Source organism: Carex rostrata, chromosome 6, assembly GCF_964058835.1.
Source record: "Carex rostrata chromosome 6, lpCarRost1.2, whole genome shotgun sequence".
In the NCBI taxonomy this organism is placed as follows: Eukaryota; Viridiplantae; Streptophyta; class Magnoliopsida; order Poales; family Cyperaceae; genus Carex; species Carex rostrata.
Genome location: NC_135923.1, coordinates 5,072,307 through 5,093,258, shown reverse-complemented (window position 1 = coordinate 5,093,258; position 20,952 = coordinate 5,072,307). Strand labels below are relative to the sequence as shown.

At 36.4% G+C, this 20,952-nt stretch overlaps 2 protein-coding genes across 9 annotated transcripts; both read right to left on the bottom strand.

Moving 5' to 3' along the window:
• Nucleotides 1-718: 718 nt before the first annotated feature.
• On the bottom strand, nt 719-7,038 carry LOC144555993 (transcription coactivator). The gene is made up of 10 exons (XM_078304458.1): nt 6,812-7,038; nt 6,636-6,725; nt 5,972-6,076; nt 5,458-5,559; nt 5,268-5,352; nt 5,074-5,140; nt 4,922-4,966; nt 1,864-4,761; nt 1,543-1,759; nt 719-1,404 (listed from the first exon to the last, which is right to left on the bottom strand). Exons 1-10 carry the CDS (start codon nt 6,902-6,904, stop codon nt 826-828), a joined length of 4,281 nt encoding a protein of 1,426 aa, XP_078160584.1. The 5' UTR covers nt 6,905-7,038; the 3' UTR covers nt 719-825.
• A 3,012-nt stretch (nt 7,039-10,050) lies between these two features.
• Nucleotides 10,051-20,539, bottom strand: EMB1579 (ATP/GTP-binding protein family). Of its 8 annotated transcripts, none has more exons than XM_078303348.1 (22): nt 20,387-20,539; nt 20,192-20,275; nt 19,930-20,103; nt 19,602-19,817; nt 19,176-19,237; nt 18,364-18,957; nt 18,202-18,247; nt 17,676-17,768; nt 17,539-17,594; nt 16,950-17,046; nt 16,201-16,409; nt 16,034-16,097; nt 15,782-15,946; nt 14,941-14,995; nt 13,832-14,637; nt 13,342-13,416; nt 13,185-13,259; nt 12,475-12,858; nt 11,261-11,446; nt 10,684-10,725; nt 10,514-10,576; nt 10,051-10,427 (listed from the first exon to the last, which is right to left on the bottom strand). In XM_078303348.1, the coding sequence occupies exons 2-22, from the start codon at nt 20,261-20,263 to the stop codon at nt 10,338-10,340; spliced, it is 3,624 nt and encodes a 1,207-aa protein (XP_078159474.1). In that variant the 5' UTR covers nt 20,264-20,275; nt 20,387-20,539; the 3' UTR covers nt 10,051-10,337. The 8 variants fall into 8 exon arrangements, with proteins under 8 accessions (XP_078159474.1, XP_078159468.1, XP_078159471.1 ...); XM_078303342.1 differs by having other exon boundaries at nt 19,584-19,817; nt 20,387-20,528; XM_078303345.1 differs by having other exon boundaries at nt 13,832-14,634; nt 19,584-19,817; nt 20,387-20,528.
• Nucleotides 20,540-20,952: the final 413 nt, after the last annotated feature.

Sequence of the window (20,952 nt, the reverse complement as noted above, 5' to 3'; positions counted from 1 at the left end):
ATGAATTTGAAAATATTATTAAATTAAACAATTGTCAACAAATAAGAAATTACAATTGTTAACACTTTATCTATATTTCTAATAATATATTAAAAAAATGTTTCTTAGATTTTCCATATTATTTGAATTAATTCAGAAAAATATTATTTAATTTTTGAAGTAAAAAATATTATCTAATTATTCAAATAAGCAATTGTTAAGTGATTCACCTTTTATTTTGGAATTTCAAATTGTCGGATGAATTCAATTTAAAAGCCCAATAGGCAAAATAATACTTTATACTTGGGCTAAAGCTCGAATGAGGCATTTCAAGCCTAACCTGAGCCCAAGCCCAACAATTATTATGAAGTCCATCCAGAATTCCAAACTACACACGGATTATATGCATTTGATTCAATTTTATCTGATAATAATTAGTGCCGATAAATTACTATAGAGGAAACAAAGGTCATTTCTAGAGGATATTTTGAAGTTGTGTCACAGAAACAAAAAAAAAAAAAATAGAGCAAACTTTTTATTAAAACCAAAACACTTTGGATTATACAAAATACTACTTGCAGTTGTCTAATTGAAGAAATGAATAAATGAAAATATAATTAAAGATTATGCCAATTGATTGCAAAACCAAATTAAAGGTGCTCTATGTGTTCAACATTACACAGAAAAATAACATCAACCAGCACAGTAATATATAACATAAGGATTACCAAACATGAAAAATCCATATTCAAATACGATTACAAATAAGTACCATGTAACCACTAATTCACTTACTACACAAGCCACAAGGAAAAACAATTTACAGGAATCTAATGAAGAAATCATCTAACCCTTCTTGGATCTCTTATTACCTTTCATTGCCAAGCTACTCTTCTTGGTTCTAATTTTATTACACTTGCAACAGAACCAATCATCTTCCGGCACAGCCTCAAGTGGCGGATCACAACAGTCTATGTGGGTCCCGATGCCACACCCAACCGACCCACTTTCATCCCCGCATATCAACATCACCACTGCTCTCTCATGGGACCCACAAACAGCACACCTCATATTATCCTGCCAAACACTATCATCTCTAAGTTTCAGAGGCGAATTAAATTCACGCGCCACCTCTTGGCACAACTTGGTTGACTTCTGGAGAGACTTATCAGCCCATTCTTGTGTCTGGAACAGCACGTGCTTTGATAAAGAGTAACCGGGTTTGCACACATACTCCACAAGGTAGTCTGAAGTCACACATGGGATTTGATGGTTTAAAAATTCACGCACCCATGGATCGTCAGATGGGGTTGTTGCGGGGACCACAGCGAAGTCTATACTGTTGGATTTTAGAACACGGGTATATGGTGGAGATGTCGCCAAAATTGTGCCATCCCCGGCTTTTATAACTCGTTTCATTGTATCCTGATCAACAAAAACATGGTTAATTTAAATGTAAATTTAGCTATAAAATCAGGTTTCAGGTTGCATGGGCCTGCTTAGATACAAAGATGTATCATTACTATTTAAAATAATGAAACTAGATATGTAAAAAGACTCTACCAGTGAAGGCGCGATGCATTCTCCATAAATGACAATATGCATGCCATAAAAGGCACCATGACCAGTTTGTTCTCTCACGAGGCGCCACTTGCGTGGGGCCTCCAAGCTAATAGAACTATCCTCTGTCATTCCGGTACCGAACCACTCATAAGGTTCTTCTTCTATGAATCTCCCCGCCTCATTGCTAGCTGTCAGGTACTCCATTTTCAATATCCACCTAGTAATTACCAAAATAAATAGTCAAGTTTTATTTACACAGTTTGTATGGGGATTCCACAAATTATTAGATAAAAATAGTAGATACAAGATTGGATGTTATACCTTCCAGAAGCAGCAGCTGCAAAGAACTTCTCAGTGCGGCGTACTGGTCCCGGTACAATAAAATGGGTTGCTTGAAAAGACCAATTATGTGTGTCTCTGCACACCTTTCCTCTCAACTTCTTAATTACCGCCTGAAATTCCTTTCTCTGCAGTCGATGCCCGCTCAAAATAAAACAAGCCACCGAACCCATACTAGGATGCACCAACTTTCGATCTTTGCCACTTGTACACTCTTCCTGAGTCGGAAGCGTTTTTTTGCATTTGAGGACTGACTTGGAATCAGCAGTACTGGGTTCACCTGGACCTGGTTTATTCTCCTTTTCTGGATCTAACTCTGTTGATGTTAAAAGCCAATCCATAGTTACATTACTCTTGTTACTATTCGAACCATTGATCATTTTCTCTCTCTTTCCCTTTCCCATTTTTTTAGAAACATTTGTCCGGACATTTTTTGGCCTCGCAACAGGTGTTTCAGCCTCATTTCTTATTCCAATCTCTGGAGACTTGGTACCAGTCTCTAGTTTCGCACTTGAATTACTCACTTCTCTCAAAAAGCCAGAATCTGCATCTCTAGGCTGTGCATCTGATGCCTTCCCTTTATCTCTTGTCGCATCATTCGGGGTGTTGTTACTACTGCTGTTTGGTTTTGCACCTGAATTATTGCCGGCTTTTAGAAAAACATTTTTACTGGGATTTTGAACCTTCCCTTTCATACTTCTCTTGGCAATTGCCTTCTTTATTCTAGCACCAGTAGAATTTTTGTGATTATTGCATGGATTAGGAGTTGTGTCACTAAGATGCTTGTGCAACTCAGCCTCTACACTGTCAGGTGACAGGCCTTTCATTTCCAGTATTTTGTTTTCCGCTTGAACTTTTCCTGATTGCGTAAGTGCATCTCTCGTTTCAATATCCCCATCCTGAGAAACAAAAGTGGAGGTGCCGATCCCTACGTTACCAGTTGGTGAGCCAAAATACTTGGAGAAGTCCGGTGCATTAGGTTGTTTAGTAGTCCATGGTTCTTTTTTCTCTTCAACCTGCGCCTTGTCAGATGCTTCAGATAACCCTATGTTATTCAAACTTGAAGGAGAACACCTAGGAGGCTTGGCACACTTCAGGGAAGTTTTTTTGGTTTTTGAGTTTTTCAAAACCGTCTTAGTGTTATCATTACCAGTATCTCTTTCCTTAGGGAGTGAATTAATGCACTCCAGTTCCTCAAAATCATTTGCCACAAGGGGGCTGTTTTGAACTGGGTCGTCAGAAGCTTTCCTCTTTTGTGGTAAACTGGCACAGGACTGCTCCGCACTCTTCTCTTTTTCAACATCCCAATTTGCCTCCCCATTTCCGCCTCCCAAGCCTTGTGGCGAAATACCCACTATAACCTTTGGTGTGGCAGTATTTACTGAGGGATCAGATTGTAGTTCCTCTGGAGATGCTGATTTTTTTCTGAGCTTTCTAGTGTAACTCCTCCTCATGCCAGTAGAATTGGTCAATACTGGTAATCTGGCCCCAAATGAACCATGTTCACCACCTGAGCTAAGCTCTTGGAATTTTGGGGGCTCTAAAGGGGACTTAGAAGGTACACTAAGTCCCTTTTTTATAGATCTAATTCCAACTTGCAGGGATGTGGCTGAATTACCTGTTAATCCCAAATTGGTAGAACTAATCAGTTCAGAAGAACTATCACCTTTGTTCTCTGACAAGGATAATCTTGTGGATTTAGCACTGTCTGGTGTTTCCGTATTGTAACCTTTTTCACAACGGAGTTCACTTTGAGGTTTCGATTGACCCACTTTGATCAAGCTTATGCTTTTCTCAGAGCTGATCTCTTGAAGTGGGGTTTTGACCATAGTTTGGTCTCTTGCTTCAGTCACCAGAGGGGACTTGACATTTAAATTGGCTATTTCTCCAGATTTTATCTCCTCAACTGGATTTCTGACCAGATGGTCATTTTGGAGGGTATGATTAGAAGTGACTAGAGGGGTCTTTTTAATGGGTGAACTGGTCATTTTCTCGAATCGGCTATCAATTTGTGTCACTTTATCCAGATTTTCAGGATCATTGGATGGATTGGGTGCAACAGATTTGTCTTGCAAATCTAAATTTTGGGATGGTAGCCCTGGGACAGCCCTTGGAGTGTTGTTCCCATCAGTAAATGGAGACTTCACAGGTAAATTCAACTTCTTTAATCCAGATTCTTCATGCAGCATTGTCACCGAGTGATCTCTGGCACCTTGGCTATTGAATGGTCCTGGTGCAGGAGATTTGACAGGTGGGTCCAGAGCAATTGAGGAAGCAGGTGCACACTGCAAAGAAGGGGCTTTAAAGGATAAATTGACCTCAGGTGTTGCTAAATCTGGGTTCTCGATTAGCCTACCCAAGACAGGGCTTTTCAATGGAGTTCCTGCACAGGACCTCACAGGAACGGGAACCGCAGTAGTAGTGGGCCCACTAGACAGGGAAGGAGACTTATCAGCTAAATTGATCATCTTCTCCAATCCAATATTTGTGCCTGATGTTACAACCTGGATACTGCTGCTTGAGTTAAAATTGTTTACTGGTCCAGGTGGAGGGGATTTAGTGGGGAGATTAGGTGTTGCTGAAGCACCGGGCCCACTATGTGGAGGAGAGTTAATAGGTAAATTGACCATCGTTTCAGTACCCACATCTTTGGATTGTGTTGTAGCAGGGGTTTGGTTTAGTCCTCTTGACTCGCGATTACCGGATTGGGTCGGTGCAGGAGATTCTATAAGCGGGTTGTGAGTTACTGACGAAGAAGGCCTGTTATGCAGAGAAGATCTATTAACTGTCTGGTCAAGTGATTTTCTATTTGCCATATCAGTATCAGTTTCTTCTTCAGAGTCTCTGGCCTCTGCTTCCATAATCTCCAGTTCCCAACCACTGGTAACAGAGAAATAGTTAGCTTGAATTATAAAATTCAACTCAAAAGTTGTCTAATGAAAATTTCAAAAGCTATATGTATTTACAGAAAAAAGGCAAATTCTACTAAAATGCTACCTATGTTTTTAGTGATTCAAGATTCAACTTGAATTCTACTAACCTTTTGGTGTAATCGTCAATTGGCAAGATAGCCCAAGCTTTCAAGCTGCAAAAAAATAAAAATATGAGAATAAAGACAAAAAAAAGGGGATGATTTTAAAAATAAAAGATAAAGACAAAACCAAAAGAACCAAAAATTAACATGTTACGTACCAGTCTTCTAACCAGCGGTGATTAACAAGCTTTATATTTACCCTTTTAGCAAGCTCATATTTCTCACCTTTGTAAACCAAGAAAGGAAAAGAAAAGGATAGAATGTTACTAATACCAATATAAAGCAAATTTGCATTATAGAAGATACAAGATACTATTTTAATTAATTCAATATTTCTAAGAATGCAAAGTACCCTCAAACTTATAGCAGATAAGATGAGTAATTTGGTTTGCAATTAATGGCTTTGAAAACCTTGCTCCCATCATTGTAACCATCCTCTGAAAATGTGAAGACACATTTCTTAATATAAAACAGAAATAATATCCAACATAATTTATCATAAAAAAAAATTAATAAAGTCAAAAGATAAAAATCAAACTTACCATAATATCCTCCCGCTCTTGCCTCTGATATCCAGTTAAGCATATGTGAAGAGATTTACTGCCAGGTATTCCATCTAAGTCTCTGACGGGTCTGTATAAAACCTGTTGTCAACTACCACTTAGTGCAAACGAGAAAATGAACAAAACAATACATTATTACATTCTATTACTACACTACTTTTAAAGCTGTCCAAGATTGCAAAACAGAATTTTATTTCCAATTGATGTGATTGTTTTTATGTTTTGGCATTTCATTCTCTCTAAATGGTGTATTGAGGTTAAGGGTGTTCTACCAAGTCTTGCAGGAAGTGTGGGGAAAGAGAATTGGAGAGAGAGTTAACCGGTCAAATTCAAATTCAAATTCGGGGAGAACTAAGTATGAACACTCCTACCATTACCTTTTATTCAACCCTCAATTCTGATTTAGGGAGTAAAACTAAGAAAGAATTAGTACAATCATACCCACAACTGTGATCAAAATTGTACTGTTACTGTACCAATAAGAATTTAGTACCTTAGTTTCATCAGCACGTGAACCAAAATCCACAGTATCATCAATCCAAGTCTCTGTTACAACTATCTTGCCATTGTCTCTAGCCATCACACAAATTGGATCATCCTTTCTCAATAAAAAGATCCATTAGAAAGTACAACAAAAAATTTCCACTTTCTATTAGAAAAGAAAAATTTGCAATTTCCACCCCCTCTTTTTTATTGTTTTTAGTTGATATAGTTTTCAGAATAAAAAAAGGAGCTGATTCAACATCATTTGCAATCACCTCAATCGTGAGTTACCAAAGTCCAATCGAAGAAATATGTTGCATTTCCTAACTGATAACCACTGTTACAGGTATATTGGTTTAATTGAGGTACAAAAAAATTGACCTTGGGGATCAGAAATTTGTAATTCTTCTAGAGCTTTTAAGTAGAATTAACCAACATGATGCATGGTAAATTAATTATTTGCTCAATAATTCAGTTCCACTATAACAAAAATAAGTAATTCTTCATATATAATCTGAAACCCATCAGTGTGCCAATTTTTTCACAATCAAACATTCCTTAATTTGTAACAGAATAAATAAAACACTAATTCAAGACCTTATCACTATAAAATGGTTTACTAAGAATTTCCATAATTCCTCAGCAAGAAAAATAATTAAATAAATCAAACTCACATAAATAAGGCCACAGACGATAACGTGTGTGCAAGTAGGATCGAATTTTCCCAAATCAACACCGCCTCTTTGAGTAATCTCCAATCGATACTGTTACACGCCCAAAACAGTTGTTGTCAGACAAAATGACTTGACTCTCGCAAAACCCCTAAAGAATGGATAAGTAAACCTCTTACCTGTTCTTCGGAGACTGAATCGAACCCAAATAGCGCGAATCTGACGCCGGAGAAGATGTTGATCGGACTGAGCTCGCCGCGAGATCGTAACATCTCGAATTAAACCCTAACCCTACGTTGTTCAGAGAAGAGAAGTTCAGTGTGAGAGAGAGAGCGCGCAAGAGCGGGAGATTTAGATGTGAAAAGGAAAACCCAAACGAGGGAAGAAAAATTAAAAAGAAATAATTGGAGGGAAGATCGAAAAGATTCAAGATTTCACTTGCAATCTTATTTTATTAAATTATAAAAAAGTTGGTCCTTTATCAGATATAAATAAATAGGAATAAAAATGGGCCAACTGAAATTGTAGCATCATTTTGGGCTAATTTAGGCTTAGAAGCCCAAAATCGTGGGGTAAATCTGGATTTTGTTCGTAGAGATGATAAATATTCTGTTTCTTTCTCTCAAAATGCATACTTCCCTTTCATTTCGCATGTTAACAGACCAATGTCCGATTTTTTAGTTATCGCCCTGATAAATTGAAATTAAATGATTACAATCCGGTTAGCTAAAATTTCATTTCTACCACCCTCGCAGACTGAGTCCACGCACAGATCTAAATCAGTTCGCAGACCGAATCTACACACGGATTTTTTTTTTCTTTCTTTTCAGTAATCTGAACTGTAAAACGGAAAAAAAAAATTACAACCCGTTAGCAGATCCAGGCTGCGCACAGATTTTTTTTCTTTTCTTTTCAGTAATTTGATAAAAAAAATTACAATCCATGCGCGGACCAGTCTGCGAGGATGGTAGAATTGAAATTCGGACTAACCGGTTGGTAATCATTTAATTTTGATTTATTAGAGTGGTAACTAGAAAAAATTCGGGACCAATGTGGGCTAGAGATTTTGTATAGTTACCTTTAATATATCAATACTCTGACACGTCAAGGAAAAAACACTATTGGACATTTGGGCTACCGCATATCTTAAAATTTATCAATTTTAAATAACAATAACACATCATTATCTAACACTAACATCTGCAAATTTGTAATAAACTGGATGTGTTATCTGGTCATGTGATGATGTCACAAAGTACTCGTGGTATATCTGATACGACTGAAATTTTTATTAATACCTTTTAAAAAAAATAGTAAATATGCCCTCTCAGCTGAAAAAATTGTATCGTTGCCCTAACCGTTCTACTAAGAGGCGGTTTTCTGCCTGAATCAAACCGCCCCACATTAGGATAATAACACATCAAGGTAAGAAAAATTTACATGATACCCCACCTTCTAAAATTATCACACAAAATACTCTCTTCTCAAATTTATTGACAAAATGCTCCTACATTACCCGGCCCCCCACACACCACTCCTCCTCTGAGATCTCTCCCTCCTTACTTTTGTTTACTCCCGTGAATTTTTCTTTACTAAAATAGCATATAATACAGCTCCTACATTGCAAAAAATAAAAATAATATGCAGCTCCTATAAAGACGAACGGCTTCCTTCGTTTTAACGAAAACTTGTTGAAATATTAAATACCAAAAGACAACAATTTGGATTTATGGATCACTTTCAGAACAGCAATATGTGAAAAAAATCATATATCCGTTATTATTTCGAATGACAGTAAATTTCTTCTACATCAAAGGCAATCATATAATGTATCATAGGTATTGCATTGAAATTAGGAGATCAATCGCTTCAAATTTCTATAGTTCATTTATTATTTATCTTATTTTTTAGACTACGCATCAATATTTAATTTTTAAACTATTATACATTATTTAGAATTCAGTGCAAGTACAAATTTAAGTTAAAAAACTGGAATTAAAAATGAAAGGATCTGTCAATAGGGCTTAATGACCTAAGAATGCACCGGAAATTAATCTCAATAATATAAAGACAAAAAATCAATTAAAAGATTTGATTGGAATGTTAATCCAATTCAATAAATCTTATGATTTTTAATGCATTCAAATCTTAAAATCTTGAAAGACCCATGAGACTAGGGGTGATTAATGAGCGAGCATAAGCGAGTTAGGGTATGCTCATGCTCGCTCATTAAGTAAATGAACGAGTTGTTAATGAGCGAGTTTAAATGATAAATGAGCGAGTTACGAGCGGCTCACGAGTTACGACTTATGACTCATAACAAAATTATATAGTATGCCCACGCATAACAAAATTTGTTAAAAGTCATCATAACAAAATCCAACAAATTGTCATAATTCATTTAAATGAGCGAGTTGTTATGACTATTACTTGTTTTGGGCTTTAGGCGGAGGTTTTGGTTCTGCCGATTTACAAAAAAGAAAAATGAATATGAAACTATGAATATTAGTATATTACACATGATTAAATGTTACATTGTGCTCACTATATTACATAGGATTAAATATGAAACTATGCTCACTATCTATCAATCTTAATGAGGCAAAGTTGATGTTACACATAATTACATGAGATTAAATGTGTCAGGGATTAGATGTGACAAATTCTTAATGAGCGAGTTGGATCATGTTCATGCTCGCTCATTAAGTAAATGAGCGAGTTTAGGCGAGCTTTTAACAAGCGAGTTATGAGCGATTTACTCACCCCTACATGAGAGTAAACACAAGGAGGGAGAGAGTGAGATTGAGTAAAAAATAGGGCCCACAAAGACATTTTGATAAAAAACAAAATAAGAGGGTATTTTGTTTAATAATTTTAGAAAGAAGAGTATTATGTAAAATTTGTCCAGCTAGAATGACTCCTTTTTAAACTTATAGTGGGAATAATGTAAAAGTCTCAAGTTTACAAGTATCATATCAATTGTATATTTTGGTTAACATTTGCAAGGAAACAAAGGTTTGATGCTTTATTAGATAGAAACGAGGAAAGAGTTTGAGACATTGATAATATCCTTTTTGAGTTAATTTTAAGAAATTAAATACCGTTGTTATTCTAAGTTAACTTTAATTTCTAACTTTTTACATTCATGCAATTAACTTTTAATTAATTTTAACGGCCACACCAGCAATTATTACTAACAAAAGAAAACAACATAAACGATAAAACTCTTTGCTACATCTAGAAAATAAAATTGCGAAAATCCTAATACCGATGCTCTAATAATAAAATTGCACAATTAAAAGTTGATAAATCAATAATTTTCGAATGCAAGATTACTGACTACCAGCCTTACCACTGAGTTATTGCACAAAAACAGGAGACTTTTGACTTTGACTTTGTAGAAACCCATCAGTTTAGGTTATTACAGCGACTAAAGTGGATCTTGGTTAAACAAAAAGAAAAAGTTAATAGAGGGGCCAAATTCACTTGAACAAATCGCTAGCTTGAATTTGCAAGTATCTAATTCCATTAAAATTCAGTTAAAATTTAAAACTCCTCTAGACAAATAACATATGAAGTTACCATAATGCGCACAATGAGGGTACAACAAAAGGATCAACTATCCAACAAAAGTCTAACTAATCTATTAATTAATCCCAGCCATCAGTTGCATAGACATCCGTAATTAATATTTAATCTGACAAATTAGAGATCAGATATTTTAACAAGCCTTGTGTAGAAGATGCGATTGTCTCTGGCCGAGTTGCTTTCGAACAAAGCCGTCTGAACCATTTCCTATTGATCGTTACATCATGAGAGAATGAGAATACTAGATATGATATAAAACCATACAAATTAAAAAGATTTAAGAATTTTCTAACCTTCACGTCTCTATGACAGAGAAATTTCCCCAAATTGTGAATAATGCATCTCAGATCTTCAACCTGTCAGTGGCAAATTCAAGGAATAGAAAATAAAATAAACATTAGCAGTTGCTATAAACCTAAAATTCAAATAAATTTTCTCTTTAGTTTTAGAGAGGAAGCCATACCTTGATATAGCCCGCCCTGTTCTGATCAAAATATCTGAAAGCCTACAAGAAAAAAAATAAAATAAAATGGTTACATCAGAAATTAACAATGAAAATACTAACACCTTATACTCTGTATCAAAGATAAACACCATCTTTGATTCTAAACAAATCCAAAGTAAATTTGCTAGTTCCCAATTTACCCTTTGTTCCTACAACCAATATTCCTTTTTGAAACAATAGAGAGTAGAGCATGTTTGGCACAAGTTTTTGGTTTTATTTTTACACATTCACATAAAAAATTATCACTTTTTGTTTTGTTTTTATATGAATCAATAAGTCGAAAAATCAATGTCCAGAAAATATTCATATCAATGTATTTTTGTAAAGCTCTTAATACTGACCAAAACAAAGTCAAAATGCCATTATCTTTTATATGTGCATGGAGAAACTAGTATAGATCAAATATAATAGTTTTATTTTGACATTTGTGTTTTCAATTTTAAGTTATTAGTGTTTAAAAAATGGAGGCATTTGTACCCTCGTCCAACAATTATCAATGAATATCCAGAGTGGTACAGTGAAATAAAATATTTACCTGTAACAATTCCTTGTCAATCACGGTCTCCTTCTCCTTCTCTGACGAAGATTTCCGTTCTTTGGATGATGTTTCCTCGCTGGCCTTCTTAGCACTCCTCTCCTTGCTTTTGTGATCCTCTCCAGTGACCTCCTTTTTATCATTTTCTCCGCTTGCATTCTCAGCCTCTTTTGGTTTCTTAACATCCTGCGGTATTTTTAAAAAGAGCAACTACTTGGATTAATTCATGAATACACCCAAGCTTAAAAATAACATAAAAAAATTACCTCAATTTTATCCCTTGTTGTATAAACCCAAGCTTTGTTGGCAAAAATTGTCATACTCGAGTGAAAATTATTTAACCGCCTCACATTAATTCATGAATAAACTTAACAATTTTTGGAAAAAAATAATTTGACCAACCAAAATTTATACTTGTCTACAAAAAGCAGGCTTGATTTTGGTAAATAAGGAAAAAAATTAACAGCAAGTCATGTTTGGTTGTGGAGTAAGAGGTGGAGTAAACCCATTACTCCACACGTAAGTAGCCAAACAAGGAGTAAAATTGAAAGAGTAATATGGAGTAAGAGGTGAGCTAACTTATTCCACCTCTCTAGGTGGATTAACTTATTCCGCTTGTAGGGCCCACTGTCATAGGTAGAGATACATTTCCCAACATCTTACTCCTCCAAGTGGATTAATTTAAGCTATAACATAAACTACCAAACGAGGTGTAATATATTAGTAAAATGGAGTGAGCAATTTAATCCTCATTAATTTTACTCCACAACCAAAAATGACCCAAAGGAATAAACTAAAAAAGAGCACGTCAAATTGGGAAGTTGCTCAGTGACAACTTATTTGTTCCAAATATGGTGTCCAAATAATTTAAATATTTTATGGTTATATATACCAGTGTTGTAAATAACGGTATGCGGTCGTCGGACGGACAGGGTACCGCCAAGCGATTAATCGGGAATAATCGGCCGATTAGTCGGGAAAATTCATGACGGTTTGGTCACCACCAACGACTAATCGGCCGATTAATCGGCCTAAACGGACGTTTTTTACAACACTGATATATACCAAGGTCATTACATATTTTCTCCAGAACCGAAATTTTGCAACCTTATTTTGACTTCTTTAATTTACAACTGGGACAAATGATAAGAACCCTTTCAAGCACCCTTGTAAGTACCTAAATGTAGGTCAAAATTAAAAAAAAAAAAACTTGCCTCAGGTTCTTCTTCCATTTCCTCGGGTTCTTCGGTTTCTTCAGGTTCTTCGATTTCTTCGGGTTCTTCAATTTCTTCGGGTTCTTCTTCGATTTCTTCAGGCTCTTCTTCTATCTCTTCCGGTTCTTCCTCTATTTCTTCATTTTCTTCTTTGTTACCATCACTAACCACTTTATTTTCCTCTCTCGGTTTGTCCACCTCCATCTTTTCCTTGGTATTGTCATTCTCTTTATCATTTGTATTGCCTCTCATCTTTTCTTTACTCTCACTTTCTTTCACTTCACTTTTCTTTGCACGTTTTCTCTCATTATCTTTTTCTTTCTCTTCTCTTTCCCTCTCCCTCTTTCTCTGGTCTTTCTTTATTATATAATGTCTCCGCAATTTCTGCAAAGAACCAGTATATGCCAGTGAATCAATTACAAGCGTTGTCATTAATGTCAAACAAAGAGAAATAACCCTAGTGCAATTTACACCCAATATTTCACCCTATTTATAAGTAACATTCTAAAAGTTCTAATGTTTCCTGCAACATTTTTTCATAACTAGTTCCTATTAACCTGGAAAAAAATGACCATAAATATTTTCTTGATTCAGTTCAATTTAAACTTGAGATGTAAAAATTAACAGGGTGTATGGGGACTGATAAAACAAATTGTATTTACTACTTTCCCATCTCACTAACCCAATTACATAATTTGGAAATTAAGTACCTCAAGGAAAGACAAGATACGACACCCCATCTGGTACTGAAACATCTCATTCAGTGATTCCGCAAACAAAGATATCTGCAAAAAGGAAAGTGCTGACATCACTATTTATGCCATAGTCGATAAAAAAATAAATAAATTAGAACAGACAGAGCAAAACCTCGAAAGTTGATTCAGCAATGTCTTTGTCATTATATTCCAGAAGACCATCAAGAGAAATTGAAGTAGACCGAATCTACACCACAGAAAAAATGCACATTATAAGTAAACCAAATCACCTTTAAGTGTATAACTAATATTTTACTTGTTAAAAACTCTATCAAATGAAAATGATTTGCATACTCCTAAAAAGCATCTTGGAGTGACTACTATATGATAATATGACAAAACTAAAATGGAGAGTCAGAAAAGGGAACACCCTGTCCATACCAGTGTATTTGACACTGGTACGGACAGGACACTGGTATAAATTTGCAAAATAGGCTAAGTGATTGACACAACCAGTAAACATACTCTTGAAAAAAAAAACAAATTGGAGATTCAAGAAGAGGATGCCCTGTCTGTATCAGTGTGTTTGACACTGGAACGTACAGGAAACCTGTACAAGTGTGCAAAATAGGCTAAATGAGTGACAAGACCAGTAAACATACTCTTGATCCCTTGTTCCTCGTCACATGAAGTATGAATCCTGGGTGCCTAGGCGGTTCTTCGTGCTTTGATTTCTCTTTGACATCCTTCTGTGGAGATGATTTATGCTTCGAATCAGATAATCTCGGCTCAGATTTCTTCTCTTTAACTTCCTTTTCTTTCTCCTTCTGTTCCTTCTCTTTTTCTTTTTCTTTCTCTTTCTCTTTATGTGGTGCTTGGGCCTCCACTTCAATCTTAACGGGAGACTTATTAGCAACACTTACTGCATTTAAAATCTCTTCTTTTTTCTCTTCCTCAGTTTTAACATCCTTTTCGACTTCTGTTACTGCACTTGCCGCATTTTCTTTTGCACCAGAAGCCACAACCTTCCTTTTCACAACTCTTCTAATAACCATTTTCTTCGTTTTTGCAACCTCTGTTTCTTGTACCGAGTCTTCGTCTTTAGACTGTTCAACTGCAATTTCTTCTTTCTTAATAGCAGTTCCTGAAGTCGCACTTGCATCATCACCAGGAGCCTTCTTCTTAATGACTCGCTTCACAATTTTCTTTTTGATGGTTTTCTTTGCGGAACCCAAATCATCAACTGCCTCCTCTTGATCTGCCTTCACCTCAGTTTTGATCTCGTTCTTTTCAACATTAATTTCAGTTTTAGTATCTTCCTTTTTCTCAATTTGAATTTGTTTTTCGCCTGATGCAGCCTTGTTATCTTTGTCTTCAGGTTTAGTGGAATCAACTTTTTCAGTCTTGTCGGTTGACCTTTTGTTTTTCGGGGAGTTGCTGTTTTCTGATTTACTACTACTCTTCCCTCCTAATAAATGAAGATAATGAATCTAGTATTAGTAGAGATATAACTAAATAATTAACTCCCAACATCATGTTTAATAAAAAATGACTGAATTAGTAGTACTAAAGAATCACCTTCCCCACACCCCTAAGAATATCTCAAGTGCATAAACACAGATACAAAACAAAATTTTACATGTTTACTGGCCTCACCTTATTAGATCAAAATTCAACTTTCAATGAAAATGGAGCAAATGCCTACTCCCTACAGGATGAGTACAATGCGGGTGGATAAAAAAAATGCAAATATCAATAAATGTCAAAGTACCTTCTCTTGATTCCTTCTTTCCTTCGTTGTGTTCTTCTTTCTTTTCCTTACGCTTCTAACACATTAAGTAAAAAGTTAGCCAAATTTTTTTCAGAAAACAAAGAGCAGAGTTTCTTTAAAATTCATAACAAAGGCGGTAAAGCAGGCAAGTCATCCTGGATTCAGGTTGGGTCATTTTAGGAATCAGCACTTTCAAATCTATGTCACTTCAGATCTACTCATCTTTGGGTTATTGGACCAGAATGGGTTCTGGTCAGAGTCAAGTTTGTGTTTTCCTTTCTAATTTGGTCAGGCCCTTTTAAATTACGTTGCTTAAGATTTTGGTTTACTTAAATTCAAGCCCTTTCTGTCTTGGGTTGTTTCAGCTCCAGGTTGGTGAGTCCATATCCTCTGAGGTAACAGAATATTTCTGTTTGGATCCGGACCGTTCGATCACAATCCGGGCCAATCCGATCCGAGGTGGAATGCATAGGGCCCCTTTAATATTCAGGCGGATTCTGATCAGACGGTCCAGATCTAAACAGAAATATGTTGTTACCTTAGGTGATAAGAATTCCAGGGCATTTGTATTTGACATTTCAATTATGCCGAGTTTAATCTATGTCAGCCCTTCAGGGCATCTGTATCTGCTCTTATTCCGGACTCGGATAGCATGACCTGCTTTTTCGGTCTGGATCACCCATCAAATCAACCTGCTGACATCATCTAGGAGTTGGTTTTGATGACATCAGCAAATCAATATAGTTTAGATTGGATGGTCCAGACCAGAAAACCCTAAACCCTTAAATGAGTCAAGTTTAGCCAATTAAAGTTTCTATGTTCTTCCAGAAACTAAATTCACCTTTTCTTCTTTCTGTTCTCTTTCTGCTAGGGCTTTTTTGTGAGCGAGCCACTCAGTTCTCCATGCCTCTATCGCAGGAATGCAGTCTGACAGATTTGGCACGAATAGGACAGTGATTTCTTTACGGATACCACTCCCTTCTTTTCGAACTCTTTCATAATGTATCTGCAAAAGAAAACAAAAATAAAAACTTAACCAAGAAAAAACATAGTATTAGTTGATGTGAGCACACTTCAATGTAACAAAACATGCCTCAAGAAATCTATTCCAGTGCTGACACCCTTGCAGATCAACTTGAGTTGCCTCCTTGACATGTCTATTCATTATACAGACAAGAAAGAAGTTAGAAAAACACAGAAATTTTCCCAATTTAGACAACGGTGGATTAGAAGAAAAAGTAACAAAAAGGAGATCAGGACCTGATAGCAGCTTTAATCAAACCAGAGTCACTAACGAGCGGGTCCCCACCATCTATGGCTGGATTCCATGAGCCCCCAATTGCAAGCAATTCACGGTCTTTTCTCACTATTGCAAATTTCAGTACATGGGAGAGATGTATGGCCCGTTCATCAGAGGTGGAACACAGTTCACTCAGAGCATTATTGCTTATGCCACTCATCAGAAGCACCTAATAAGAAAAATAAAAGAAAATAATTCAGGTCTCTAACACAGTTCTAATACATTCATTTGATGTTTCAACTAATCAAGATAAAAAAAAGGGCACCCTTTAATAACCTTATTCTTCACCAACTGGGCATTTATATGAAAAAAAAAATACACAGCTGCTTATGCATACAGAAATTCAAATGATCACACTCTAATATTTTGGTACATGTCAAAGGGATATGTCTTAGTTCCATCACGCCTGCTCCCAGACATAGTGACAAATTCAGAATTGAGGAATAAATCGACAAGGTCTGAACTTCATGCGGGTATAATACGAGTATAACTCAGGAATAGTTTGTTTTGTTATAATGTGTATAAAAATAACAAAATTCTGAAGTTTTAGGAAAGAAAACAAATTCTGCGAATAATTCATAAAATTCATGGATAATTCAGGAAAATTTGGAAAAAAATCACAACATTCATTTAATATTGTTCATTTGGGGGTGCTGAAAATGAATTCGCAAATAATACGTGAATTATTAGCGAATCTATCACAGCTCACCTTGGCATTCCATACAATATCCTCTTTGTTGGGGCTCATTGCTTTTTCTGAGGAAGCACGCCCTTCACCATTGACTTCTACAAAATCATGCTCAAAGCTGCTCAAACCAAAATAAACCACATCAGAAAAAGACAGAAAATTTAGAAACTACAGAATTCTGTAATTTTTATTTTTTAGTGAGGCTACGAAACTATGCATAGAGGACTTTGGTGTGTACTATGGATGCATAACTCTAATTTCAAAGTTTAAATAGTTGATCCGAACCGTTCAACATGATCTCTATTTGAAAATGTACTTAAAGGTTAGATTTTACATTTCTTTACAATTTTTTTACAATATTTTAGATAGGTAGAAAATCACTACTTTTGGATGGTCCAAAATCTTTAGGTCAAGTGATTTTGTACTTAAAAAAATATATAAAAATTGGCCTCGGAGAACATTGTTATATAGAGATCATGATGAACAGTTCGGATCAACTATTTGAAGTTTGAAAATAAAGATATAGATTCATAGTACGGATCACAGTGCGCTATGCATAGCATAGCACCGTAGCCTCACCCTTTTTTTTTGGTGTGAGCGGTGAACTTACCTTACTGGAGTATATAAAGAGAGGTTCATGTTTTCCTTGGGCCAGTTGAGGACAACCTATAGACAAAAATTAAACTGAGTTAGTAAGAGATGTCATAAAATCAAGGGGCTCCAGATTCCTATAAAAAGTAAAATCACCTTTGAAAAGTCTGGAGCAACAGCTAGCTTTGGATACCGCCTTGTCAGAGATGGGTAATCCCTCTGAACATCCACCAAGCAAAACAGAGAAACCTATAGTGGTAATTTAAGTTGATTATAAAATGATACTTGTATTTAGACTAGTGTTTAGACTTGTAATCCCTCTCAACATCTACAATCAGCTAATTGTTAAGACTAGTGTTTCACACCAAACACATATACAGCGATGTACTTAGGACCAACCCTTAAAAGGTTCTAAGGTAAATTCAATAAACAAAGTAGAAGGTGATTGTAGATAACCGTACGAAAATTATCTCAGAACTCACTCCCGGAGAAGGGCAGTAAGGAAAGTCGCGTTTATAACATGACTAAGTATGACCAATTTGCTTAGAAAAGGGAAAGGAAGGGATCAAACAAGCCAAAGAACGAATTTTCAAACTTGACAACGAAAAACAAAGCAACGCCAAATGAAAGCATTTAAAAAGCTTTTAAGCTAGAGTATGTGATTACTTGCGGAATTCTTTACCTTGCACAAATACTCCCTCTTTTTCTCTCGTACCGGCGAACGTGGCCTTCAGAAGACAAACAAACAGAAAAAAAAAATCAATTCACAAGCGACGTCACAACAAACATACTGGCAACCGCATCAATCTTCAAACAATCGAGAGAAAGAATTAACAACTTTAACCTAATCACTGAATCGCGTCGTGGTGACACCCTTCTTGCACCTCTGTTGTCATCCCGTAGCACTGATGAAGCACGCCTTTCCTTTGACCGCTCCCGTCTTGACTCAAGCTTCCTCTCCGATTCCTTCTCCCTTTCACGAGCCCGCTGCCTCTCCCTTTCCCTCTCCCTTTCGCGGTCTCTTTCCCTTTCTCTTTCTCTTTCTCTTTCGCGTTCCCGGTCTTTTTCTCTATCACGTTCTCGCTCTCTATCCCTTTCACGGTCACGAAGCCTGTCTCTCTCTCTTTCTCTTTCTCTTTCTCTTTCTCTCTCGTGGTCCTTCTCACGCAGAAGTAGGTCCCGCCGAAGGTCTTCGTCCCTTAGGACATCTCTAACGGAGGTGGCTGAGGTGGTAGAGTAGTCACGACCTGGAGGCAGGCTCACACCATAGCTCGCCGCCAGGCTGTCACTTCGTCTCAAGTCAGTAGCAAGAAGGGAGGCCTGTCCACCAGCTCGGTACGGCACGGAGCCTAGGATGGAAAGGGCAGAACGTGGGTCTGCCTCTGGTGGGCCCCGCAACACATATGGATCTTGGGATGAGTAGTAGTCTGACTGTCTGCTAAAAATTGCACATGTTTGCTCAGAACTAGAGATAGGTGACACTGCTCACAACTGGAGATCACTTGGAATCATAACTTTTAGTTTTACTCCAACAGTGATTGCATAATAATAATACAAACTAAATAGGAAACTCTGGAGAACTGTAACTGACAAACAAAACATTGAGTACACAACACACAGATTAAATATTGGAAAAGAAAAATGATTTCCATATACCTTAAATCAGAAGAGGGCGGAAGTTGGGCTTTCAGAAAATGTTGCTGACGAAGCGATGCTGCCTATTTAAAGAATAACAAAATGTCATTAACTTTAACGTAATTATTAATGTACAAAGAGAGCAATATTTGCATGGTTAATCAATGCTGATACAACCACAGAATTTTGCATGTATACCAAACAACCTTAATTCACAAATAATTTAACATTAGTTGATTTCCGTCACCCGTTGCCTTTACGAGTATATGCACGGAATTGTTGCAAATTGCTTATACAAAAATTCAACAAATAAGGCACCAAATGACTAAAAAAATCTACATCGTCCAAGTGGTCACAGAACGGAAAGCAACAACAAACAATAACTATATTCATATTTATATCCCAAAACAACAAAAATATAAGGTAAACCTGGTGAGAGTGTCCTACAGGATCGGCATATCTCCTTTCTAAATCAGCCGGTATCTCTCTTGGCACATAGCCCGTATGGTGTTCGCTATAATGCCTCCTCTCTAATGCTGAATAATCAACACCATACCCACGGCTCGACGTCGAAATATAGTCATCACCGGTCATTGCCAGATTGGATCCTAGACCTGACAAACCCACATGGCTGGACGAACCTTTGCTGCTCACACCACCGACCTAACCGGTAAAGGTATAATGTAACAGTTATACTATTTTCAATTCAATGGCATATATTCACCTATAATTACATAAATGTGACCTAAAAGGTAAGAAATAATCAAAAGGAAACCTGCGGTGCAGCACTAAGGGAGGATGAGCTGTATGCTGTTGAATAAGTGCCCCCACCATATTGACTGCCATGAGAAGCAGTGTGGCCTCTATATGCCGCCACATCAGCATCTGGACCTGATGCAATTCGTGCCGCCAGACTCGCATCTGCCGCACCGTATCCATCATTCCCGGGCTGCCAAATCACCACATCAAATGAGAATTTAGTCAACAAATTGATAAAAGGAACAATTCTGTCAGATCATTTTCGAGAAAATTCTTACGGTTTGTCCGTAAGTCTGATGGCTGCCATACGGTTGATGCCCGTACGGATTTGTCCCTTTTGAAGGATACATCTATAAATTATCCTGTAAATTAAACAGTAAACTGGTTACAATTCTACCCAAAAAAATGTTAATCGTAAAAATCAACGATTGATTATAGGAATCAAGAAGTAGCAAAGCCAAAAACGTAGTTACTTGATGAAATTTAACAGATTGTTTGGAGGACGAACCACAAAAGAAATCTTGAAAAAGAAGGCGACCAAGGATAGGAAGAAAATAGACAATGAAAGGTTTTCGCGCAGAGACAGAAATCGGTGGGGTGACTGCCAAGAACTAGGGTTTCAATGGGAGTGGAGAAGTCGGATCAGATGTGGAAGACAAAACTATAACCAATCGTGTAGAATTGACATATAAATTAGATATCAATTTTGTATAAATAGAAATGGAGTAAAACGCGAGAAACAGACCCGTTGTACACGAGTGAAAATGGAGCGGATAGTGATAAAATTATATTTATATTTCTTTTTTTTTCATTTTCAGGATACTGATACTGAGCAGATATCAGACGGATACGAATACGGATCTGAATCAGATCGGATATTTATTGAAATAATATAAAAAATATTAAAGTTGTAATATTTATCTAATTAGAATGGTGAATAACATAAATTTTTCATAATATATATTAAAATATATAGTATATATCTACTATTATGATACAGATAATTGAAACGTAAAACCATATTAGTATCCTTATCCAC